Genomic DNA, 25,046 nt, shown 5'->3' with positions numbered 1-25,046 from the left:
GCCGTGAACCAAGCGACATACGCCTCGACCCACTCAACTTCCCCTCTTCATGCTTCTCCACATCCGGCGGTGTGGACGGCACAGTCCTCTCAATTGGTCTATGTACCATCAATCACAATAGCCCCCTTGTCTGACAGGACAGCAAAAAGGAAACCCAAGTCCGTTAAGTTAATAGCTTATATTTACGTTCCACTCCAATCTGGCTTTCACGCCATCACGCTGTCATCATCGCCCTGCACTTTACCTCCTCAACTTCAGTCTCCCACTCATTCCATTTCTCGGCCTCGCCGCCCCGATCAGCACTTGATAGGGCTTGTGTCCTTCTACGGTCAACCTCTTCTCCCCGCTGAGACCATCTGCAAACTCATCTTTCGTCTCCACGGGCTTCCAATCCCCTTCCTCAATCTTTGCCCCATAGAACTCTGCCGTGAAATCCACCTCTCTGATCACGAGAGCGATCACAACCTTGGCCTCCATCATTGCGAGTTCCTGGCCGATGCAATTTCGGGGACCTTTTTCAAATGGTCGCCATGCGTCTTTACCCGCGGGGGTGTGTAATTTGCAGTCTGGAAAGGGTGTCTGAGAGGGAATGAAGCGTTCGGGAATGAATTTCAATGGCTCTGGGAAATATGCCTCATTTCGATGAATCATGTGCGCGACCGGCCAAATGTCAAAGCCTACCATTGGACATTCTTTGCCAGTTGATGGATCAATGATGATCTTTTCCTTTACCGAGGCGACTTCACTTGGACGTTTTAATTCGCGGATAGTTGACGCCGGTGGGAAGATGCGGAGGACTTCCTTTATGACAGCACCTAGGTACTCCAGTTTGTTTATGCTGTGCGGGTCAGACTTGATGAGCTCGCCCATTTCAGATGCGGTGATGTCTTTGCCGTAGACGGAGTCAAGCTCCGCTACGATCTTAGTGTAGACGTGCTTGTGGAGGTGAAGGAGATACATGGTGTATGAGATCGTCGAGCTGGTGGTGTCATGGCCAGCGAAGATGAAAGTCTTGATGCTGTCGATGGCCATCGTGCGGAACGAGCTCGTCATACCGCTGCTACCCGCTTTGGCACTGGCAGCGACCTCTTTCTCGTATGCATCAAGAGCAAGGTCCACAATTGAGCGCTTGCGGTCTTTCTTATGCTTTTCCGTGCCAGTGGATCCGTTAGACTCCTGCATCGTCTTCCGAGCAGCAATCTTCTTGTCGATCTCGGCACCAAGCAGGTAGTCAAGTTTCTTTGCGTTCAACCAAAGACGAATAGGACGGACGAGATTGATGTCGTCGAGCGGTCCAATACTAGCGGCACTCGGCATCATCTCCACTTGCTTCCGAAACGTCGTGACGATTGGGTGCGGGCGTTTCTGACTGTCAAAATCCGAGTCCATGACCACTTTGCCTATAATGTCAATGGCAAATCCTATTGACAAGGGATCAAGTTCAACGAGCTCATTGGTTTTTGCCTTTTCGAGAAGCAGATCGAGGAACACCAGGCTGGAGTCAACCACATAGGGCACTAATGTGATCAAATGGCTTGCAGAGAAGCCTGGGTTGAAGATAGATCGGAGGGATTTCCAGGCCTGGCCTTCCAAGCCGACCATATTGTTGGCTCCCAGGAGCTTTGTCAGGAAATCCGTCGTGAGTCGCGATTTTGGCAGTGACTGACCAGTCGTCAAGTACTTGGAAGCGACTTCGGGGTCGGCAATGAACATCCAACGGGGGCCCAGTGGCCACCAGTCAACGTAGAAGACATCTGTTGAGTTACGGATCTCAGCATCTCGACACAGCCACATACAAATCGAACCGAGATATACAGGTCAATGAACAAAGACAGTGCCTCACAGCAGTACTTGGTCATTTGCCGCTTCCATCAAAGGCTATTGCCCGGAATGCACCCGAGAATACTTACCGCCTAAATTATACTTCTTCCTCATATAGTTGGCCCAGTTTTGGACGTGGCAGTTGGGAGGAAAGAGTTTTTTGCAATCGCCGGCAATCTTCAAGTGACCCCAGAATCGGCTTTCCATAGGCGGTTGTGGCTGACCAGTGTGGAGTTAGCATATGCCATATTGCTTCCCTTCATTTGGCCGACAACAAACGATTCGGAGATGCAACAGTGGAGGCGGCATGCTCACCAGTCCATCGAGCTCTGCTCGCTTCTTGTAGACCAAATTGACAAAGTACACAGCTCCCGCTGTCAGCAGCGCTAGGACGGCTGATAAAATCCGCCACATGGTTTCAGCATCAACCTCTGGGGGTTGCGGGTGAAGCTTGTCCTCCTTCCCAGTTGCTGAAGATGCAGAGAAGACGTAAGCTGGGAGATTTTTTGTCCGAAGAGCACAAATATAATATAATGAAAGAAGGATTTTTGATATCGAATCACATCTGGCAGAGTGTCGCGGGGAGCTAACGGTCCGAAACCAATAAGGCACTAACTAGCTAATCGGGCCACTATCTATCTTGGAGATGGTTTCTCTTTTGTGGCGGTAAGTAAGCAGACGAACGAAGAAATACTCTGCTGTGCCAGTGACGCGAGGAGAGCAGCCGAAATTCCAAGGCCGACGAGGTTGCTTTTCGCCTAGCGTAGTTGGTCAGATTAACTTGATGCGCAGTGATGTCCGTGATTCGATTTCTTCAGTGAATAGAGAGACGGTAGACTGTTAAAGAAATGAATACGAAATGTTTTACTAGAAGTCGTTGGATTAGCGGCTTGCAGCCTGGAGGTTACGGGTGCATCAGCAGTGTGCATGTCAGCGCTTTAGTGCATATGCAGGGAGTGCTCGTTACTTCAGACCTGCATTTGCGCCGTGTGACAATTCAAAGCGTCGATTGGCGCGTTTGGCCATGGAACCGAACGGGAGGATCGACTTGTGGGATAAGGCCCAAGCAACAAAGAGATAAGTAGCAGCCGCGTCGCGCATTTGTCGGTGGAGAGCCGAGTCGTACGTGTCAGGCGTCCCATTGGGGGCGAAAGGCAAACACGTCGCTTGCAACATGCGTTTTGGAATCGGTGTGTCCCTGTATCGGCCCCGAATCGGGGATTGACCGTCTCTCACTAACTGCTTGATACGTTGGGTGGAGATCCGCTAGCGAAGATCGGCAAGAAAAGAATGGTTAATGTATATAAAACAAACGGGTAAAGAATTCTGTAGCATCAATCAAGCAATGATGCATTTCTCTCAGCTCCAGCCTCCAGTAGATATCTGTTCATGGGTAATGCGGAATGTGAAAGCATAGAAAATAGGCTTTCAGGACCCTTAGGGCCAAAGAGGCAGAGGTTCGAAATGCTGTCAGCTTCCTTAGACAAACCATACAATACTAATAAGCGATACATATATACACAGAGGTATTCTCACAAATGGACCCGGGAAAATAAACATGCTAGATTTGCCTTCCGAAGTGCGCCACAAATCCATCGATATCAGTTAGATGTCGGAAAGAATAGGGCATATCCTAGCTGCGACCGATGGGGATTGTAGGGCGATAGGGAGATATTCGAAGCCACATCCACATGCCACCGAACCGGCGTGCTATGCTGCTTTGCCCAACAGTCAAGGTTGACGAGGCATGGCTAAAATGGTAGAGAATATTGACAGTGCGAACGAGTGCTGGGTATCGTAAGATCGTGAGATGTCGATTCGGACATTTTCTGAGGTAGGTTCCTTGAAGTGTTTTCAAGTTGGAGAAGACCGGTGGGTAGAAGACGAGATGAGGCTGCTCAAATGCAGGATGGCAATACCATGTCGTGGCGAGGACGTTGTTCAGGAGATGTATCCAACATTACCCGGCGACGAGACTGACTTTGCCGCCTGGTATCCTACTGCAAAAGTGCGTGCATTGCCAAATGGATCAGCCAGGTCAAGTGAAGTGACCGACAGAAAAGGGGAGGGGGCCTGATGAACAAGATGAGGAGACTCTCTCTATCGGCTATCCCAGGTCTGTGCTGGCATCTCGAACGGGCGGTCCATCGTTCCCATCTGCGGTTGCATATGCGTGGCTGGTGTCTGTGGCGAGCCCATATTATATCCCAGCGTCGCACCAACGTTGGGGTTAGGAGAATTTGAGCTCACGACAGTTTGAGTCTAAAAGTCAATTTATTAGCAAACTTCAATCTTCCACGAACAGCAACGAAGGTAAAATAGAGGAGTTGGGGGCAAAAACGTACATCGCTGGCTTGACTCGATAGCCATTGATTTACACTCGCGTTTGCACCGTTCATTTTCTCACCACCACCAAGCTCGCTGCGCGCTTCTGTTGGAGACATTGCTGTCCAATGGGAGTAACGGTCTGCGGTTGAGCCTGCAATATGGGTTATGTTGCCGTCACCCATCATTGGTGTAGTCATGCTGGGCTGGCCGTGTTCACCTGGAGCCCCAGGGGCACTCCTGCGTCGTCGACTGCGATAGAACAGCAATGCGAGTCCGCCGACAATAAGAATCAGACCAAGGACCCCACCTACCACGCCGCCGACAATGGGACCAACGTTTTTATTGCTGCTGCTGTCGTGGGACGTCGATGCTGCTGAACCAGTTGCAGTGGCACTGTTTACAGCGGTAGAGCTGGTGGCCGACGCCGTGGTACTTGTGATCGGATCACAGGACGCTTGGAGTGCATAGCCACCACCTTGGCTTTCAAAGTCCGTCCGGATTGCAGGAGCCATTTTGAACTGGGACCTCTTGTAGTCTGCGATTATGTAGTTCATAGTCATATACGGAATTCCCCAGTCCAGAACGTAACCGTCGTTGGTGGTGTTGAAAAGCGTGGCAATCTTGTAGGTATTGTCGATGACTGTGTATTGGCCGTCGTCATTATAGTTGCGAGGGTAATAGAAGAGCTCTTCCGCAGGGATGGTTGTCTTGTATCCGTTTTGCAGGGTGGCGACTAAGTTGCCGGTTGGCACAGCGGTGGATGGGTATGTTAGGTAACTGTCATTATAGACACCGTTGGTCGCTGTTTTGAAGTTCTCCCAGACATTCTGCGGTACATTTAGCGAACGTTCGGAAGGCTGAAGGTTGACCTGCAGAGATTCGGACGAGTTGGAGAAGAGATTTGTCGAACCTGTTTCATCTTCATAGACAAGGCTGGTGATAATGACACACATTTCGCATTGCTTCTGAGAGGTGAAAGTAGTCAACGTGCCATTGATCCGCGTAGTGTCGTAACCGCCAACGACAAGAGACCCGTCCACGGGATGTTCGATAGAGCGAGAACCGGTCCAGAGGCCAAAGACAGTAGATGGTACAGCGCCGCTCTCAACAGCAACTCGGAGAAAATCCGAGCTGGATCCGAGAGGCATGACACCCTGACCACCGTACCCAGGCTCATCGTAGCTGGCAGGAAACCCATAGACGGAAGCATTCCCGAAAGTCAAGACGTCGTTGAAGTAGACGAAGGATAATTGACTGGGATTGCCTTGGTCTGTGCCATTCCATTGACCTTCAGCAACCTGGAGAAAAGACTTTGAAGTTGAATAGTCGAAGACACCACCGAATTGCCCGATGCAAGAGTCGTTGTACTGAGGAGAGCACTGTGCTTTGTTCACAACGTATAGGTTATCGTCGGCGGTACTTGGTCTGAGGGAAACTATCTGAGGAGGAGTTCCCATCGAGATCCCAATCCCTCGGTTGATGGCCTTTTGATCGGTTGTGACTGTGACATTGCTCCACGAGAGAAACATCGGAGGGGCTCCATTCGGGCAGAGCGACATCGTGCTCGCTGGCTGAGCGGAAAAAATCAAGTCAAGCCCGACTTGTCAGTGGTCTGAAGAAGCACGTTTCCAAGCGGACTTGGACCCCTTCAGCAAATGCAAACCATAGGCCACCAATTCACGAAATCTCAGAACGAAAGGTTTGTAAAAGAGAGAAAGCAAAAGAGGGACGAGCCGAGGAAATGGCCCTGAGAGGGCTTGTGGCACATTATTTGATCGGCGACGCGGCCCAAGTCAGCCCAATCGCTCCTGAAATTGCTTCTCGGCGCGCCTTATGCGTTCTTATTGCCTTGGCGGTACCGGGTAGTACTGTAGGAGGTACTCGGTATATCAAGGTTTGATCCCGAACCGAGTCCAGCCACATTCCCGGACACAGAGGTAAGGATAAGTTCGAAGGACTGGGTACGGAGTAGATGGCCGGCATACCCACTTCGCTCTCTACCTTAGAACGAGCATGGTTTGGTCGCATGTTGAATACACAGCACCCTAGCCCGCACAGTCCGTATGACATCTTCGCTATGGTGAGATGTGGGTGAGTCCTCTGATATGGAATCACCCAGGGCCTTGGCCGAATTGAGCCATGTTGTTGCTGGCCGATTGTGTCCAGACAGTTTGAGCCGGTGCGTTTGAGATGCTCAAGAGGTGTGGGTCTTCAGCCTGACAAGCGACGGTCTGTCAAATGAACTGGCACTGTAAAATGTCAGGGTGCTGGAAACAGTATGGCTATGCGGTTTAGCAGATATAGCGTCGTGCCAAGGTATGATCTTGTATCTCCATTAAGCCAGAAGTTGAAAAGGCGCATGGCGACAAGAGCGATCAGGGTCATTCAAGAGCCAATTGCGGTGGAAGTGGACGAAGAAACGCTTTGTCGATTGGTTCGGTTAATGTCATTTGAAATCCAAATCTCCACGATTGCGGTAGTGGCTTCTGTGGAAGGTGAAAAAAGGGGCAAATCAGCCACATGGCCAGTGTCAAGGCCTGGACAATCCCAATCCCCATGAAACTCGCCCCGTCTTCAGATGTCGACCGGCCGATGTTGCCCAAGAGAATCCAATAAGAAATGACCAGAAGATTTGTCGGGTGAGGGAGCAGAGGGAGCAGGGAACCTGGGATCTGTGTCACGACGTTCGCCAGTGAGGTTGTACGGAGCCCGGTAGAAGTCGATGGGAATGACGACGATGAAGGGTTGCCCAGAGTTGAACCCCTTTCTTGTCTCCCTCACATCTTGGCGTAACCAGAAAGAGATTAGGCAAACTCTTGTTGCTCGGACCGTTCTCGCTTGTCATCCCAGCTTATTGGCATCAGCGGGGAGCTAATATACCGAGTGCATTCCCGCTTCAAGATGTCGCCTTCCGGCCGGACAGGATGGGTCAGCCTTCGCGGAATTGCCCTCCTCCTGGTCATGGGATATGTACAAGTGCGACGCCCATAGCTGGTCCGAGAGAACGGATCGATGTTGGCCATGGTCGATGAGACTTGCAGGCCTCAGAACCGCAGTTTTCATACCACAGAAATCAGCAAACGGTGGGTGGTCGTGACACCGCTGACCCCTAAGACCACCAACGAGGAGCGCAGTTCATTCTCTGGTAATGAAGTCTTCACGGAGAAGTTTGCTCGCAAACCAACGAGGGATCGCGCCTGCCAGGCTGCCCAAATGTTGTTCTCCTCCTGCAGACAAATAGCTCTGTGGCCCAGCGTGTGCCTGAAGATATCTTCGTCAAGCTGGTTCCAGTTGTACCATGGCACGCGCACTTGCCCTTGGTAGTATGCTCAATGCCCTTCTCTTTCTTTGTTTCTTCATGAGAATCGGTCCGTGGTATGGTGGGAACCCAGGTAAAGGCGCAAACGCAGCGTCTGTTGTTTGATTGATATTGAGACCACTGGACGCATCTCTCGATTCCCATTTCACCCTAGGTCTCTGCCGCAAGAGGAGTGAGTGGTGGAAGGGAAAGCATGAAGAGAGCAAACGAGAAGGTGAATGTGTTGGACCATTACCCTGAAGAAGACTGGCACATAGAGGGAATGGTGACTGGGGTAAAGGAAACAAGATCGCTGGGTACCTGGCTACCTCGTCCAGTCACCGCAGTTACCGCAGTCACCGCAGTCACCACCACCGCTCGCAGTGAAACATCTCTTCACATGCATTGCCGGCACAGCGTCTCTGCATGAAGGAACCCTACGAAATTCACGCCTCGCTCCACTAGCTACCCATGAGTGACGGTGTCCTCCTTCGCTGGTCAAACGCAGGTCTGGCAGCGCCATTGTCGGCAGACCGTCAGTCAGTTATCCCCATCACCACCACAATCTTCGAATCAGTACGCTTGACTTCTCCATCATCACCATCCGCAGAAGATGCAATCAACATTGTACAACTTCATCAGGGTATAAAGAAACCCTCCGGTTGACGTCCCGCTTGCTTCGTGCCTCCCTCAGTTGGTCAATTCCACTGCAAAATCATCATCACCAGTACATCGTTTTATATCATACACCAGAGTCTTCGGCTGCGACATACCCCTCCTGCTCTCATTGGAGGCATGGACCGAGCCACGCCTCGCTCTAATCCTAACTATGACGTGTACTTCTCTGACGAAAAGATCAAGACTGTCGTGGAAAGATGTCTTCCTTTTGTCGAGCGCGATCAGATGATCATCGAGCACTTGCCGTCGGGAAAGTCCTTCAACAACCGAATCTACTTTGTCAATCTCACCGAACCTGTTCGCGTCCTGCGACCCGAGTGGAGCGGAAATGATGTTGAAGTGACCAAAACAGCGACTCAGATCCAGTCCTCAACTTTAGTGCTGAAGATAGCCGGTCATCCTTTCGGACGAAACAAAGTCCAGAATGAGGCTGCCTGCCTGCTTCTCCTAGAAAAGTACTGCCCGTCCATCCCGGCTCCGAAATTGCTTGCCTGGTCGGACGACGGCAAGAAGGTCAGGACACCTCAATATCCCCGCGGTTTCAGAGACACACAACCAAAGAACATTCCAGTCCTAGCAATCCAAGCTGAGGACGGCGTCCCGATCGAAGATGTTCGCAAGGACACCGAGGGACAAGGCTGGATCCTGATGACACGCGAACCTGGAAGGCCCATCAGTCCAGATGAACTGTCAGGCAGCGCCGGAGATGAATTGATGCGCCAAATTGCTGTGCATGTGGCTACATGGCGGAAGGACCTGCCCCCAGCAAAAGCAGTAGGCAATCTCCGAATTGTTGGGAGCAATTCGACTCCCCAGCCTGCCGCCGTACGCTATGATAAGGCCATTCTGCCGGGCTACGAGGTCCATGTTGATGGACTGATAACCAACAACCCTCCACTGTCTCCACTGACCTCATCAGAGAAGTATCACGCCTTCGTGCTTAAAAACTCTCTGAAGCGGCTCAAGGACGGGAAGCTCTATGCTCATACCTCGGACGAAGTACACGAGCTGGTGAAGCGCATGGTTGATAACTCACTTCCAAAACTTCCAATCTTTCGCGACAGTGTTGAACCAATGATATTCACGCATGACGACCTTTCATCTCGCAACGTCCTTGTCTCGCCTGATGGATCTGGCCGTGTCAAGGTCTCAGCTGTCATCGATTACGAGTTTGCGGGCTTTTTCCCAAAGGAAGAGGAATTCGCCAATACGCTTCAGAACGACCAGGAGGAGTGGCCGATCAAAAAATACGCCGTTTTCTTGTCCGAGTTGAAGGACCGTGAAGCCTTGCCAGATGCTTTGGCACAAAAGGTCCCACCGCCATCATCCATCGGAAATGCCGGAGACAAATGTTTCGAGTTTGGGACTTGCGAATTTCACCAAGCCGTGCTCCTCTTGCGCACCACGATCAACACTGCGCCGTGGTGGATAACGGAAGAGAAAGGGTACAATGAGGAACAACTGCAGGAGGAGATGGAGGCTGCCAAAGCCAGGGTTGAGAAAGCCGTCGGGTGGTTGGAAGAGATGGTGCCGGCAGAGGAGAGGGAGAAGCGGACCCGACGCCGGACCAGCAGCTCGCGAGGCTGAAGCGAGCCGTGGGTCATCGACCGCGACGTACCCGGATTGCCGAGAAGCAAGGAACGCGAGAGAGGGAAGAGTCCGGGGCAAAGAGAAGAGGGGAGAGGGAGATATCGGAATGTCGACCGCACCGTGACGGGATCTGCTTGACATCAGAGACTCATGTACAAGGATCTATCTAGTCTCCCGAGATTGTCATAGTCGGCTGGACATACGCGGGAAAGCTGTACAAAGTTGGGCAAAAGAGGTCTCAAAAGTCGCCATCAAATGATGCTACAGGAGCTAGCTACTCTGTACATAGCTAGCCAGCGGGCCAGACCTCTGGGCTCGCCGAAATAGCACTCGCTAGATGATTGATTCAATCAAATCATACATCATCCAAGCGAGCGTTCAATTCACATCATACAAAGAGCAACAGGGGGATGTACTCTGTCCTCTGTACAGAGTAACTACATAGACCTTAACCTAATCCTTTCTCGGGCACTTGGTCTGCTTTTCCGAAAAATGCCTTCCCTTCTCTTTCCCCCCCAACTCCCCCCGGGGCAAGTTGTATCTTCCATCCCAGGGGGGCCGCTTCAGGGACTCAGCACCTTTTCAACCCTCCACCCGGTCTGGCTCTTCACATCCATGACCTGCCTGACCTTGACCGGTGGCAGAGGCCAGCCCAACGCACCACTTGCGCCTGCACCTTTGCTGCCACCATTACTTGCGCGCAAGTCCGCTGTAACCCAGCACTCTCTCCTCTTAGGCGTGCTGCCGGGTAGATCTTCGATTTTGCTCCTAGGGATTGGTTTACCGTAGTTTATGAGGGCCGTGTCCCTTGCAATGTGTGCGAGCTGCGCTGAAGTGAGAGGGGTGAGTGGGAACATTCTCGTCTTGGGGATTTTCTTGTCTGGTTGCGAAGAAGATGACAATGACGTGATTGCGACCGTGTGAGCCTGCGAACGTTGCAGGTGACTGTAACATATGTACTCGGGCAAGTCGTTGATATTCGCCCGCGCCAGGACGGAGGATGGATGGATAAACACCGCCTTCTCATTTAGAGGGGCGGACGGATGGTCGTGCAGAGGGATTAGCGGGAGATAGGGCACGTCGATCACCCGTCGTGGTTTCAACGGTATGTCCGACGGAGGTTGCGGTGCCTTGTCGTAGCGGATTGCGACTTGATCGAGATAGCCAGACGCCACGATCGTGTTGATTTGTGTGATCATCGTCTTGCTTGAGGAGATTTTGTTCTTCCGCGACTTCGAGAGTGTTTCACCAGTGATTGTGCTGCGATGATTCATTCGGACCAGGTGTTCCAATTGATCACGCAGTTGAGCGATTTCGGCCATGGCTTTAGGCCGGAGGTAGAGCGATTTGCACAGCACCTCTCTGCTGGGCGGAGAGGTGTCGAGGTAGAGAGATACCGCGGTGAGGAGTTTCATCGCATCGGAGGATTTGTCGATTTTGCTCAGTGTCGCGCGTGCACGGCCAAAGTCTTGCCGTAGCTTCTCACGGCGGTTATCCTCCTGTTGTTTCTCGATCGTGTACCCTTCCTCGTCGTATCCTCCATTATCTTGTTCACGACCAGCTGACGAAACTGTTGCCATGCTCCTGTCATCGGTGAGATTGACCTGCGCTTCGGTGACAAAGATTTCGGGCACAGCTATGGCGGAGACGAGCGCAAGAATGTGCCACAGCAGGCTTAGCTCATTAATGCCCGCTGCTAAAATCTTGCCCAGGCGAGGTGTGAGTGGATATATGGACAGTTGTCTCCCCAGGTTCGTGATCGATCCGCTAATCGTCAGTGCCCCGAGGTTCTTCAACAACTGCTCTGCTTTGTTCAGAGTCTGGTGAGCTGGTGGCGTTGGGAACGGGAAGTCAGTGATAGGTCTTGGATAGGCAAACCCCTTCAGCTGCAGGACCACGCTCTCGGCGGGTGTCCTTAGGATCTCTGGCTCGGCATGGTCTGGAAAGAATTGCTCATATACTGCCGATGAGTATAGCCGCCAACAATGACCTGGTCCTGTACGGCCTGCACGACCGGCTCGTTGCTGTGCACTGGCTTTGCTGATATAGTCGATTTCGAAGCTTTGGACGCCCGTATCAAGATTATACTTACGTTCCTTGCTGCGACCTGTGTCGAAGACATAGCGAATACCGGGAATGGTTAAACTCGTTTCCGCCACGTTGGTTGCAAGGACGATCAGCCGCGCCCCTTCAGGTGGCGGTTCGAATACCTTGAGTTGTTCAGCAGTGGGCAGTTGTGAGTAGAGTGGGAGAATGTGGACAGAGGTGTATGGATCTTTCGGCTTTGAATGCTCGCGAGCTCGGGCAGGGGTTGTGGCATCTTCCTGTTCGCCCTCATCATCTGAAATATCAAACTCCTTTTCTTCCGCTTCGTCTTCCGAGTGCGTCAAAATCTCAATCTCAAAATCGTCCATTTCTTCGTCCACTTTCACGGTACCGAATTCAATATCCTCGGTTTCGAGTGGTGCTTCGCTCGAAGCAATTTCTACTCGAGGGGCGTTTGTCCACCCCTTGTTAACATTTTCTCGGCCCAGAAGTGCATTCAGTCGATTTGCGACCTGCTTGATTTCATTTTGACCAGTCAGGAAAACAAGGATGCTGCCCCTCGGAAGTTTCCGGTGACCTCGTCTGACCTTTTCGATCACCTCTTCAACGTAATCTGCTCTTGATCTTAAAGCAAAGTGTGTTGTTACGCGGTGCTGGCGTCCCTCAGCCTCGACTATGGGAGGTCGTAGTGACGCCGAGAACAGCTTCTCGTGCAAGAAGTCACCCATGTTGAGTGTAGCAGACATGATGACCAATTTGAGCGGCGTCGGATTTGGATTGAATTTATTCTTCTGCATCCGTGCTGGTACGATTTTGCTTAGCATTCCAATCAGAATGTCAGTGTTGACGCTCCTCTCGTGCGCCTCGTCAACAACTATCACAGAGTATTTCCTCAACAGTAAATCCTCGGAGAGTTCGCGCAGCAAGATGCCGTCTGTCATGAATTTGACAGCGGTATTCGACGACACGGTACTGTCAAACCTGATCTGATATGACACTTTGTGCCCATGTTGTCCTAATTCAGTGCTCACCCGCTTAGCCATGCTGACTGCAGCAACGCGACGAGGCTGGGTGATTCCAATCAGGCCTGGAGTTGGTCCCTCCGGTGACCCGTACCCGGCTTCGAAGAGAAATTGTGGTATTTGTGTAGTTTTCCCGCTTCCAGTGTCGCCCTTGACGATTATAACAGGGTTATTGTGGATGGCTTCCATGATCTCTTGTTCTCGTTGGAGAATTGGGAGTTGGGATCGAGCCTGTTGTATATCTTTAGGTCGACTAACGTGGACGGCGTAGGCTCTTCGATTAGGTCCGGGATTTGGTACCGAAGCCGTCGCCGGAGGTTTCGGAGGGTGAGTCTCAGGATTTGTGGCAGGTTTCAGAACAGGTAAGAGTTGTCCCTCGCCCGTTGTGTAAGATGGTGTGTGCCCTATAGACTGATTTAATTGCTGAGTTGCCCACGCTTTGAAAGCTGATTTTCTTGGTCCAATTTTGTCAGCATCCTCGTCCTCGGTTGCCTCGTGCATGCTTTCATTGTCGTCTTCTCGATCCGAATCATCCTTTGCGTTACTCGACGACCCGGAAAATTCCGTATTCGAACCTTGTCCCTCTTCTGGATCTTCGTCTTCTGAATCGAGCTCAACTTCGCTCGGTTCCGAGTCGAAACCTTCCCAGGGCAGTTCCACCGGGATGTCGTCTCGAGGATGTTTCCGTTTCTTGCTCTTTCGAGCCAGTATGATGGGCAATCCATTTTCGTCCAGTGCCAACGGCTGTGCAAGACCGCTACCCTTCACATAAACATGGCTATCCAGTATTCTAGGCTCCTCCGGCACTTTCTCTTCGTCGAAGGCCTCTCTGTGCTCAGCCTCAAAGGAATCCTCGCTGTCGACATCGGAGTTGTCGTCCACCTGGGGGGGTTTCTGTGTCGGACGCTTCTGAGTTGGTACCGTCTCATTCAGAAACTCGCCATATGTGCGCTTTCCCAAATTCCCGGAACCTCTTGCAACCGCAGCGTCATACTTCTCCTTCTCTTTCTCCAACTTCCGCAACAGATCTAATGTCTCATCCTTCCTCAACTTGTTCTCAATGTATTTGTCTAATCTCTTTTGTTTCTTGCTTGAGATACTCGGATGTTGACCTCTCAATTCTTCTCTCAACTTTTCCTTTCTTGCTTCTCTTTCCACCTTGCTTTGAGGTATTATGATTTCTTGGTTGGACTGATGTAGTGCGGCGTTAGTGGGGGGCGGCCCTGCTTGTGCTTGTTGACGGGCGAGCACTTTGTGCTTCCGCTGGCGGGGTACGAAGCGAGGCATTTTACGCGGGGCACTTGGCCTTCGAGGCCATCAAGCCTTTTCTTGTGACGATAAAAATTTCACAAAAACTTTCGCATCGAAAGGAAATCATCTGTCGGTGCATCGAAATTATCCTGAAAATCTGGCAGAAAATTTGGGCGGTGAGATATAGGGCGGTGAAGAACTCATCTACGGTCACGTGGGACTTTTGAATATCAAGACGTGAAAGCTCATTTCACTCTCCCAATTACATGTAGCCTTTAGATGGTATGGGCTTACCGCAGGACTACGGCATAGCAGATATGGATGACACGAAGGTCACAATACCGTTTCCTGCACCTACGAAGCAAGTCGCAGGAGAAGTAAACGGGGTAAAAACCGATGTCATGTACATCTCGTTTGCGGACAAAATCATGATCACAATAACGCAGAATGGCAGGCTAGGCCAATGGGTATGTATCCCTCTAGGACTACTGAGCCATCTCCCCGGTGATGTGCTAATATGCGTACAAGGTTACTGTACCACTCCTGAGTGACAACCCTACCCATTCGGATCCTTACTTCCAAACAAGGCACTCCGAGGATGATGCCTTACTTCCATCAACTCGCTTTTCGCCACGAACACTACTGGGAGCTGGTAGCTCTGGGCGCGAGGTCATGGGCCACCTATACGCTTCGCAAATTGCTGATGCAATCGTCACCAAGACACCCGACGAAAGTCGTGCTCTCATGCTTGGATTAGGGCTCGCCAAAGTCGAACTCGAGAGGGATGTCTTCCTGCAAATCATTGATCTTGTTCTATCAGTCCTCTAACGTCTTGAATTTGGAGGGTCACGCTCCCATGGCGTCGATCAGACATGGTGATCTAGCATGCCAAATGCGTCTTTCGACGACTGCACCTGGCACTTCTGAGGACTTTGCAGTGTTTGGCGTGCGGCGTCGGCTGATCTCTTCAACAGACGCATTAATCTCATACTCCCCATCAGCAAGCGCGATGATGCCTAGCTCCGCCACGCAAACACCCCCGGGCTCAACGGCGGGGTGCAAAGCACGTTGGAGCACACCAGTCCAAGTGAACCGCTTTGTTAGGTCCAGGGCGATGTTATGAGGTTGATGTCGAAGAGCCGGCTGGAGACGAAGGATTAGGCGCAGCGCCTCTTGAGTATGGTTGTGGATTGTGGCTGACAGGGTCGCGAATACCTCGGTCTTGACGACAAAATGTGATTTCCCGATCTGTGACACGGCCGTCTTTCCATTACCGTCGACTTCTTGAGTCTTTTCATGTGGTCTGACGGCGAATTCAATCTCAACGTGGTCGATCTTGAGCGCATCCACCATACGTGGACTCAATCTGACACCTTTTCTCAAATCGATCTCTCCGTGCCTGACTGAGCCTTCTTCCTGCCACGTGCCTCGTAAGCACTTGAGAAGCTCTTCGCGGTACCAGAACGACTCTCGGCTTGTTGCTTCTGCTTCCACGCTCAGCTTAGACGCTGTTACCACAAATTGTTTCTGTGTGTCTAGGTTAGGAATTGGTGCATGAGGGTCTTGGATGAACAGCCGAGGGACCAACAAAATCACTCGGCTGACATGTCCAGGTTGCAGTGTCTCAGTGACTGAATACGCACCCTCCCAGAGCTGCTCACCGGTAAGAGATTCTGAATTCGACTTTCGAGCTTGGAGCTCAATGTGAAGGGGTTGGGGCCAGACATTCCGAAGATCCAGTGACAAAATGCAATATCGACTTGCATCAGGCTGAGACTGGAGCCAATTGGATAATATGGCAACGCCTGAGATGCCTGAGGGACTGTTGGCGTCTAGCTCCGTTGATTTTTCTGAAGGTACACCCGAATTCCAGCTGAAGTCACTGTGAATTGGAAAGATGTTGCATCGCGGTATTTCCACACAACCGTTGACCGTGACGGAGATCGGAAACCGGATCTGTCTGGTATAAAAAGTCCCTTTCACTTCTGATGAAGGTGACCCAAGATACGCATAATTGGCTTGTACAGTAGCGCTCACGAGGCCAGCTCGTCCAAAGATTGTCACTTGGTATGCAATACTTTGGCCAGGCTCCAGAACTTTAGAGGAGTCCTCGTCGCGCTGATCTTTGATATCCACAGCTGGATGCACCGTGAGCTGGTTCTGGATTTCGTACGATTCCGCCGGGTTAAGATCTTTATTGGTAAGGGCGTCTTGCAGTCTTGCGGTCACCGAGTCCTCTGTCGTTACAAGAACGAAATCTGCTGCCACGGTCTGACTTTCATTGACTAGCGTGAGATCAAAAACACGGCATTCTCCCTCTAGCAGCATAATGGCCGGATTGCTCAGACTGCTTGATTTGGCAACCAGTCGAGGTTGAGAGCCAATGACCTGGAGCTTCAGAGGCATCGCTGCTGGTGGATTCAAGGGGAAGTTTGCATATTTCGTGGACCCTTCACCATCACTCGCCTGCTCTTTTCTGGATCTGAGCCTTCCGACAGCATGATACTTCGGCATCACTGAAAGTTTCCAATCATCACGGAAAGTGAGGAAGTCTTGTTCGTAGCAGTTGCGTATCGTTGCTCTACAGCCAATAATCTGTAGGTCACCGCTTCCTGTCGCGGTCCCACTGAGTGTGAACATCTGGGTCGAGAAGGGTCCCAGCACGATGCTGTGGCGTGAGGGAGCGAAAGCACACCCTTCACTCAGCAGACCAATTTCTTCGATTTCAATCTCCACTTCGAGCGGGTTCTGAAGAAGGACAGTAAACACGGCTAGCTCGCCTGCTACTAGGACCGGAGCAGCCGCGACGGATTTGTCTTTCGAGAAAGGATTGTATATGAATGGATCCCGCATCGTGTCGACACGCCCACTCCCACGTATGGCGAGATCGGTAGGCTTGTGTGCAATTAGTTTCGCAAATATACCTTGTTCAAAAACTTGAATATCTCGAACGAGAAAATCATCCCAGTATTCAGCACGGTAGCCCTCTGCACCTAATCGCGAGGCTGCTGAGACGGCACGTTTCACACCGTCGAGTAGGCGTACTTGCTCCTCTGCAGGGACCAATGGAACCTCGTCAGTTGGATGTTTTGGCATGGTGATGATTTGTTTCGCTCCGCGCAGAACATTCGAGGTGAAATGGAGCCCGGCTGGGACATCGGGCAAGGCCTCGCAGACAGTTACACACGTCCGCAGCATTTCTAGCTTCAGCATAACGTCTCCGGAACTATGTTCGATAGCCCATATTCTGAGTCTATCATGGATGCTATTGAGATCAGCAGTTATTCTCTGCGCGGCTTCCGGGATTGGTGGCAGCGGAACCCCGTATGCTCCAGCTGCAAGGTTCAACATGGCCCTCGTGCCAACCATCATCTCTGGGAGAATACCCAGAAGTGCAGTGCTAAGAGGCGGAAGTCCAGCAGCAGGGTGAACACCGGCTTCGGAAGCCCCGATTTTCCTCGCCTCAATCAGTTTCGGAACGAATTGCTGCATTAACTGTTTGATATAGAAGGCGTGTTTGCGATCTAATCCAAGCATCGACAAACTGGTGGCAACTGCAACCAAGATACTCGTATAGTGCGATGAATTTCTGCTCGATTGAGCTTCTTGAAGTGTCTCGATCAGAATATTGGCAAGCCCAGCTTTAGAGATCGCCACAGGCTCTCCATCGGTTTGCACGGACTGCTCGGATACGATACTGTCACCTGCCACAATCTGATTCAAACCATGTCTGTTTAGCACACCTCCGGCGCGCTTGACAAAAATCAGCATGTTCACAAGTCTGACACGGCATTCCCTCAAGACGTCTTGCAATGACCCGCCCAGGTCCAAATTCGCCACTTTTGCGTACAGTTCGAGGACGGTTTCAACCATTGGTGGTAGCAACTGAGCTAATATCTTCAGTGAGTGGCCTGACCGCGGTGTAACCTCAGCTTGAAATGTACCGCTTCTGTTAGGCAGAGAACGACAGACTTGTGGTAACGTGAAACTGAGGCCGGACCAAGATAATAGAAGCATGCAGATAAGGAGGTTTTCAAGAGCCTTTGCATGCCAGAGATGGTCGTGGCCGCTTTGTGCAATGGAAGCTCCCTCAGAGAGGACGCTCATTGCGTCAGTCCAAAAGCCACATTGCAGCCAGAACATGCCTTGAATGACGTTGAATCGCCCCCTTGACGTATCGCTCTCAATAGTTGTTAGCAGATGTCTGCAAATGACGCAAGGGTGGCAATACCTGCTGCTCTGAACCGTTGGAAGTCAGCATCGGGCTTGGAAACCTTGTAGGTACAGGAGTTGAGCTTCTCTCTGCTTGGACTGGGGTTGTGCCGGTGCGTCCAGGAGTTTGCGAGCTCGCACCTGGCACCATGCTGATTGGCTGGTCCTTTAAGTCATTAAGAATGAGTCTGACGCCCTCCAGCAATCGCCGCGAAAGATTGGCCAAAATTGCTCGGGCGGTGTTCTCAGCATCGGAATCTGGCATGCTGAGAACATCATCGCCAAGAGGACTGATAGCTTCTGTGCCACAATAAACGAGGCAACGGACCACGAGTCCAGGTTTTGAGGTCAGCCGCTCGCTAAAACCGACTCTGATAGAGTCAAGAGTTGCCGAGACGTTGTCCCGAGCCACGCCCTTTGTTTCTGAGGCATCGGCAGGCACATTTGCAACTCTTTCGCCATCAATCAGCCCCAGGAGCACCTGACACCGCGTGTTCGTTTCGAAAGGGAAAAGATGCGGCCGCCTGGTATCTTGATTGGCTGAAATATCATACAAGATACAGCCATTTCCTGCCTGTGATGTTTCTGCAATTGCCGCCAACTAATGAGTTTTACACACGTTTCAGTGGACCGTTGGGCGTACCTTGGGAAGATGAAGAAGATTCCACTACACCCCGTTCGGCTGTCGCAGCGTTCTGCAAATACTTAATGAATTTCTGGAAGCGATCTGGCGTTATCGGCCCAGCTGGGACACATAACACGTTGACTCGAGCGAGAGCCGTGGGTAGAAAGGGATTATAACCCATGATGACATCGTGACCGCGGTCGAAATCGACACGTTGTAACTAGCTTCAACAAGGCATAAGGCGAAACGAAGAGGTCGAAGTTCAACAACTCGGTCATCAATTGCAACAGTTGAGAAGGCATTGTATGAAGAGAAACAAAGGGCGGACAGCAAACGAGGTTTATAGGATTAGGTAAGCGGACGGCGCTGTCACGTGCTGTGGTGGCCGGGGTTAAAGAGGCGCAATGCCCTGACAACAACGACGACGTCAGCCTTGTAGCAGCCTCGCGACTTTGTGCTCTCCTACATGAGCGTTCAATAAATCAGCTGCTATTTGTTTCTCCATTCTTCTTTGCCTTTCGCACGTATTCTCCTTCTGTATCGCCCATTAGCACCCGTGTTTTATCCCTCTTCAATCTACTCCTAAGTGTCCTCTTCCATGTGGATCAACCATTCACGTCGATGATATCCCTCGCCACAAAGGCTTCTCAGCCTTAACTCCAAAGACAATTCCCTTGTCCCAGCCCCGCCGACTGTCCCAGAACAACACACCTGCACAGGCAGTTGAGATACATAGCAGCAGAATGGATTTCGACGCCCTCCGTGCACGTACGCTGCGCTCTGGCGCCGATGAAGAGGCTGTAACAGTCAACACAAGGGCCTTGATAGACAAAGTACTGGCCAGATACTCTGGAGAATGGACCGTCTTGCGGGAATTGCTACAAAATGCGGCAGACGCTTTGGCAACAAAGATCACAATCAAGTTCGAGACCCTCCCTTCAGCCACCGTTCCTGTGCCCGCCGACTCCTCACCGTCGAATCTTTTGAAGCACACGGTCCTACATCATACACTGAAGAGACTGGTCGTCACAAACAATGGCCAACCTTTCAGCGAGAACGATTGGAATAGGCTGAAGCGAATTGCAGAAGGAAATCCAGATGAGACCAAAATTGGTGCGTTTGGTGTTGGGTTTTATTCGACCTTCGCAGATTGCGAGAATCCTTTTGTCTCCTCGGGAAAGGAGGCAATGGCATTTTTCTGGAAGAACAATTCGCTGTTCACGAGACGGTTACAGCTACCGGATTCCGAAACTTCTTCGGATACGAACTTCGTCCTAGACTACCGGGATATCACGTCCCCAGTCCCTCCGTTACTCCCTCTCGCACAGTTTCTAGCGAACAGTCTCACATTTGTTGGACTGGAGAATATAGAGCTTTGGCTTGACGAGTGGAATCTCCTCTCGCTGCAAAAGAAGACATCCCCAAGTTATGATGTGCCAATTCCTCGTGATATTGAGCCCAAAACGAGCGAGGGCTTCATGAAAATTACCAAGGTTTCAAAAGAAATTGCCCAGATAGATGGTCATTGGATGAGTGTCGTTGGCTGGAAAGCCAAAAAGGACACAGTCCGGTCAACTGAGAAAGACTCCGGGCCATCTCTTCGCAAGTTCTTCTCGCGATTAGCAGGAACTGTGCAGGAGGAGAGCCAAGCAGAAGTCAGACCTGACCGTCCAGTCGAGCTAGATTCTTTGGCGACGAAAGTGTCTGCCACCGTTTTCCTTAATGTGAACACAGCGAGTATCAAGACATTTACTGGTCAAAAATTTAATGAGGAGCTGGAGCGAGCAACCAAGAAATCACCTCCAAAGACCACAAAACTCGCCATCCTGACGGCCCCGTATATTGAAGATGCTAGCCTAGCCAAGGCGTCTGTTGCTGGTGATGTCTTTGGAACGGTGCTTCCAAGCAAAGCGGGAAAGATATTCATAGGCTTTCCCACACATCAGACGACCGGACTGAGTGCACACATTTCGGCACCTTCGGTCATTCCAACAGTCGAACGTGAGGCTATCGATCTGAATGCCCGATATGTGAGGACGTGGAATGCGGAAATGCTTCGTGCCGCTGGCATTGTCTGTCGGATTGCATGGTCCTGTGAGATGCAAGAACTCAAGGAAAAGACCCTGCGAGAAGCCAACGGCAAACCAAAGATCCGCATGGAAGAAGTCAGTCCATTCTTGGACGAGGCGATCACTACGTTCAAGAATTTCACCTTCAGAGAGTCCACTCCTTCGTCTTCGATAGGCCAGCTCCTGGAAGATGCATTCTGGACATGCAGCAAGAAAGCAGCCATTGAGGTGGTTTCCACATGCGGAGTACTTCTTACACACGACGTTCGTATTGCTCCGAAGGACATGAGCTTCATGGAGGGTATTCCAATCTTGCCTGAGAAACTCGCCTCTGAAGCCAAAGTTTTGGTGTCTAAGCTGGTTGACTTCGGTCTCCTGACCGAAGTGACAGTGACTGACATCAAATCTGCGCTTGAATCGAGCCCTTTGACCACAAAACAAGTGTCCGAATTCCTTGGTTGGCTCACAAAACAAGCAGCGAATGGAAATCTTGACAAGTCTACAATCTCAAGTCTGCTGGCTGTCGCTGTGGCAAATGATGACAACCCAGAGGAAAATGGAAGTTCCCTTCTTCAGCTTGGAGAAGTCCGCCATTTTTTGAACCCTAGCAGAACACCTGTCGATTTCCCGGTCCCGTCGTCGGTGATGCCCTTCAAGTTCACGAAGAGCATGAGCAAACACGAGCTGGAGAGTCTCGGATGGGAGGAGCTTCAATTGGTCACATGGGTACGCTGGCTTATCGCTCAGTCTGGAAATCGCCAAATACTTGCCGAAAACCAGGACATTACGAAGTCTGCAGAATTCAGCTCGCAGGTTTTGCCTTTACTCTCGAAACATTTCGATTCACTCAGCCAACCTTTAAAGACATCCTTGGTGGAATTACTCGCCAAGCATACAGTCATCCCTACGAAATTCGGGATGAGAAAGCCAAGTGACGCCTACTTTCCAAGTGTCAAGCTTTTTGATGATCTGGCAACAATTGAAGGGCTCGGAAATGTCAAGGACAAGTTCTTACTCAGCCTGGGTGTCCGCAAAACAGTGGAGCTAGGAGTGGTGTTCGAGCGCCTTTTGGCACTGGAGCCCAAGTCTGCCAAACCTGTGAGCAGTACCAACCCACAGTGGAGTCACGTCGATTTAATCAAATATCTTGCGTCTGTACACCATGATATCCCCGCAGCCGACATACACAAACTTAGAAGTACTCCGATATGTCCCATGCAACTCAAGGGCAAAAACGGTGGCGAGTCCACAGAGCGGTACAAAGTAAGCGAGTTGTTCGAGCCACGACACGACCTTCGCGATCTCGGACTCCCAGTCTTAGCTTGGCCAGGACCCTATAGGACCAATACTACAGAAGCAAAGTTCTTGAACGCTCTCGGCCTTCGGACTACCCCTCTGGTCGGGGAACTCATTCAGATCATGGCCGATGCGGGCAAGCAAGGACCCAAGTACGACCTCGACCACCGAGACAGAGCCTTGGCTTATTTCTTATCACACCATCACGCTCATGGATATGGCTTGTTCGATTATCAAAGCATTAAGCTACCTTTCTTGCCACTCGAGAACAAGCCCGATCAGCTTGCCACTCCCACACAGTGCTTTGCAAACGAGGGAGCTGCTCTGCTCGGCTTCGATATTATGAAAAGCGACTGGATACCCCATGCGACCAAGTTCGGCGTTAGAGAGCATCCTCCGATGGATCTTTGCATCAATATCCTTTCCAAGCGGCCACCAGTCACTGCTAGTGACGCTCGGGCTATCTTTACATATTTTGCTGGCCGGCTAGTAGAGATCAATATCCATCATGTCTCAAGGCTGATCGACACGAACTTCATCCCCATCTTCGGGAAGGACAAGCAGAAGTCGGCGCCGAAAACTCACGCGTCGCCTCGAAATTGCTTTTTGGGCGAAAGTGAAGCCTTCAGTGAGATCTTTAATTACGTCGATTTTGGTGCTGATGCGAACTCATTCCTCATCAAATGTGGTTCGAAGCAAGAGCCTTCTAAATTGGAGATTGCGCAAATCCTCGTGAAGGAGCCCGCGCGGATTTCTGCAACGTTCCGCAGTGCTGAAAAGTACATGGCATTGCTGCGGAGCATGGCCGAAGGCGCCAAATCCCTGAAGAGGAACAAGGAGCTTTGGGCAGAGATGAAGAAGGCGCCATTCCTCCTTGCAAGCAGAGAACTCCCGCCTCCGGCATCATCGGCAGAAAAGTATGCAGGCTGTGCCGATGAAACCGATAATCTTGACGAGGAAGAGGTCCAGGGTATCCGCGAATTTCAACTATGCTGTGCCGAGGATGCGATCATCATTGACGATTACATTAATTACAACCTGTTCAAGGCAAGCATACTTGCAGCACCTCAGGAAGAAAGTCTCGAGGACTTTTACTTTGCTCTTGGATCTCCATTGCTTAGCTCTCTAGTCGAGGAAGCCGCTCGCCATGGCCCTAGGGCGGGGGATCAAAAGCCCGCACAGAAGTTACAGAAACAGATATTGGAAAGATCGACACTGTTTCTACATGAGCAGCCCCCGGACAACATCAAGCATGATGCGAAGTGGCTGGAAAAGAATCTGCAGGTTCAGCTCGTCTCATCGATTTCTCTAAGAAGATCATTGCGAGGAAGAAACGTCACTCACACAGAAAAGCGCTCTGCGGTTATCACAGCAGTCAATAGAGAATACACCTTGTGGATCACAGGTGCCAGACCAGATCTCTATCAAGTCAGCCAGGCTTTGGTCCATATTTTGTTAACGAGGCCAAAATTGCATTCTGCACTCACCCTCGAAATGCTACTGAAAACCGACTTGCTTGAGCTCCGCGCTCGAGGCTTCAATGTCTCTCGTATTCTACGACAAAAGGCGGCCGAGAATCGGCTGGCTGAGAGTAAGAGACAGCAAGAACTTGAAGAGCAACAGAAGAGGATTGAAGAGGAGCAGAAAGCGTGGCTAGTCTCTCAAGAACAGGCTGCGAAGGATAGAGCTCCACTCAGTCACGTCCCAGGTGGTTTCCCAGATTCACCGGATAGCAAAGCACCGACAGCACCAGAACTCAGCACCTCCATCACAATCGGCAGCGAGGAGGTACGGAGACATGGACGTAATCTCTTCTCCAATCTTTCCCGTCAACTTGGACTTGGCAACAACCGTCACATTCAACAGATGCTAGGCCGTAATGACGATGAGCCCCGCGGGGTCACGAGCGGTGAGACAGCAGACCCTCCTCCCCCTTATCAATACGACCAACGGAGTGGCCAGTCCAAGTCGACCAGCTCACCAGTCACCGCTCCTCACCAACTGCGGGAGAATCTCCTCACAGCCATTAAGAAGTCCCGTGCGCACAATTCCTCAGAGTTGTTCAGTCGCGGAGAAACCAATGTTCTCCAGGAGACTAAATCCTACTGCGACGAGCACCCCGCCCATGATCTTATTTTCGTTGCTGAGATCAAGGACGGCATCCAATGCTTTCTGTCCCCTTCGTCTGTGACCAACTCATCACAGTTCCTCCAGCAACACTCCGCTGGCTTAACTGCGTTTGCCAGCCTCATCAAGTCTGTGGGAGAAGTGTTTTCCTTGAACCCGCGCACACTTAATATCTTCTTCGAAACGTCCGGGAAGACCATCGGCTTCAACAGAAACGGAAGCATATTCTGCAATTATCGGTATTTCGAACAATTGCATGAACGAAGCATGGTGCCAACGGGAAATGATGGGTATAGTGAGGCGTTTGTCTACTGGTGGGTAATTTTGTGCCATGAACTGGCGCACAATCTTGTGGCGGATCATAGTTCTGATCATAGTTATTATGCCGAGGGTTTCGTGGCACAATACTTTGCCAAGGTCGTGAAGGTTTTGGGGCAGGCTCAGGGACAAGGGTTGGCGCAGCGGAGCGCCAATACAGAGGCCCCTCTTGTCGAGATTTGAAAAGACGATTTCGAGGAGGGCCACTTGGGCGGGTTCTTTGGCTCAGCTTGGGAGTTTCCAGCTCCCATCAGTGCTGGGCGAGGTATTTCTCTCGGGTCGGTAAGAACGGTGGATTACTTATCTTGGTGCAGGAACTAGACAAGGAACGACTCTCCGAAATTTGGAGAGAAGAGAAGATGGAC

The 25,046-nt window shown here is 51.1% G+C and overlaps 7 protein-coding genes across 7 annotated transcripts; 3 read left to right on the top strand and 4 right to left on the bottom strand.

The window, feature by feature from the left end:
• Positions 1–240: 240 nt before the first annotated feature.
• Positions 241–1,754, bottom strand: Z519_02766 (uncharacterized protein; the record flags this gene model as incomplete). Its single annotated transcript, XM_016760522.1, has 1 exon — positions 241–1,754. A coding segment is annotated over one exon (1,514 nt), but the record flags the coding sequence as incomplete, so codon positions are not given.
• Positions 1,755–3,921: 2,167 nt separating this feature from the next.
• Z519_02765 (uncharacterized protein) lies at positions 3,922–5,708 on the bottom strand (the record flags this gene model as incomplete). Its single annotated transcript, XM_016760521.1, has 2 exons — positions 3,922–4,083; positions 4,167–5,708. The coding sequence occupies 2 exons, from the start codon at positions 5,706–5,708 to the stop codon at positions 3,922–3,924; spliced, it is 1,704 nt and encodes a 567-aa protein (XP_016624042.1).
• A 2,534-nt stretch (positions 5,709–8,242) lies between these two features.
• On the top strand, positions 8,243–9,712 carry Z519_02764 (uncharacterized protein; the record flags this gene model as incomplete). Its single annotated transcript, XM_016760520.1, has 1 exon — positions 8,243–9,712. One exon carries the CDS (start codon positions 8,243–8,245, stop codon positions 9,710–9,712), a length of 1,470 nt encoding a protein of 489 aa, XP_016624041.1.
• A 566-nt stretch (positions 9,713–10,278) lies between these two features.
• Z519_02763 (uncharacterized protein) lies at positions 10,279–14,070 on the bottom strand (the record flags this gene model as incomplete). The annotated part of the gene is made up of 1 exon (XM_016760519.1): positions 10,279–14,070. One exon carries the CDS (start codon positions 14,068–14,070, stop codon positions 10,279–10,281), a length of 3,792 nt encoding a protein of 1,263 aa, XP_016624040.1.
• Positions 14,071–14,318: 248 nt separating this feature from the next.
• Positions 14,319–14,862, top strand: Z519_02762 (uncharacterized protein; the record flags this gene model as incomplete). Its single annotated transcript, XM_016760518.1, has 2 exons — positions 14,319–14,501; positions 14,563–14,862. The coding sequence occupies 2 exons, from the start codon at positions 14,319–14,321 to the stop codon at positions 14,860–14,862; spliced, it is 483 nt and encodes a 160-aa protein (XP_016624039.1).
• An 18-nt stretch (positions 14,863–14,880) lies between these two features.
• Z519_02761 (uncharacterized protein) lies at positions 14,881–19,052 on the bottom strand (the record flags this gene model as incomplete). The annotated part of the gene is made up of 3 exons (XM_016760517.1): positions 14,881–18,216; positions 18,266–18,831; positions 18,890–19,052. The coding sequence occupies 3 exons, from the start codon at positions 19,050–19,052 to the stop codon at positions 14,881–14,883; spliced, it is 4,065 nt and encodes a 1,354-aa protein (XP_016624038.1).
• Positions 19,053–19,614: 562 nt separating this feature from the next.
• Z519_02760 (uncharacterized protein) lies at positions 19,615–24,864 on the top strand (the record flags this gene model as incomplete). The annotated part of the gene is made up of 1 exon (XM_016760516.1): positions 19,615–24,864. One exon carries the CDS (start codon positions 19,615–19,617, stop codon positions 24,862–24,864), a length of 5,250 nt encoding a protein of 1,749 aa, XP_016624037.1.
• Positions 24,865–25,046: the final 182 nt, after the last annotated feature.

Source organism: Cladophialophora bantiana, assembly GCF_000835475.1.
Source record: "Cladophialophora bantiana CBS 173.52 unplaced genomic scaffold supercont1.3, whole genome shotgun sequence".
In the NCBI taxonomy this organism is placed as follows: Eukaryota; Fungi; Ascomycota; class Eurotiomycetes; order Chaetothyriales; family Herpotrichiellaceae; genus Cladophialophora; species Cladophialophora bantiana.
This window is presented reverse-complemented; position numbering and strand designations above follow the sequence as displayed.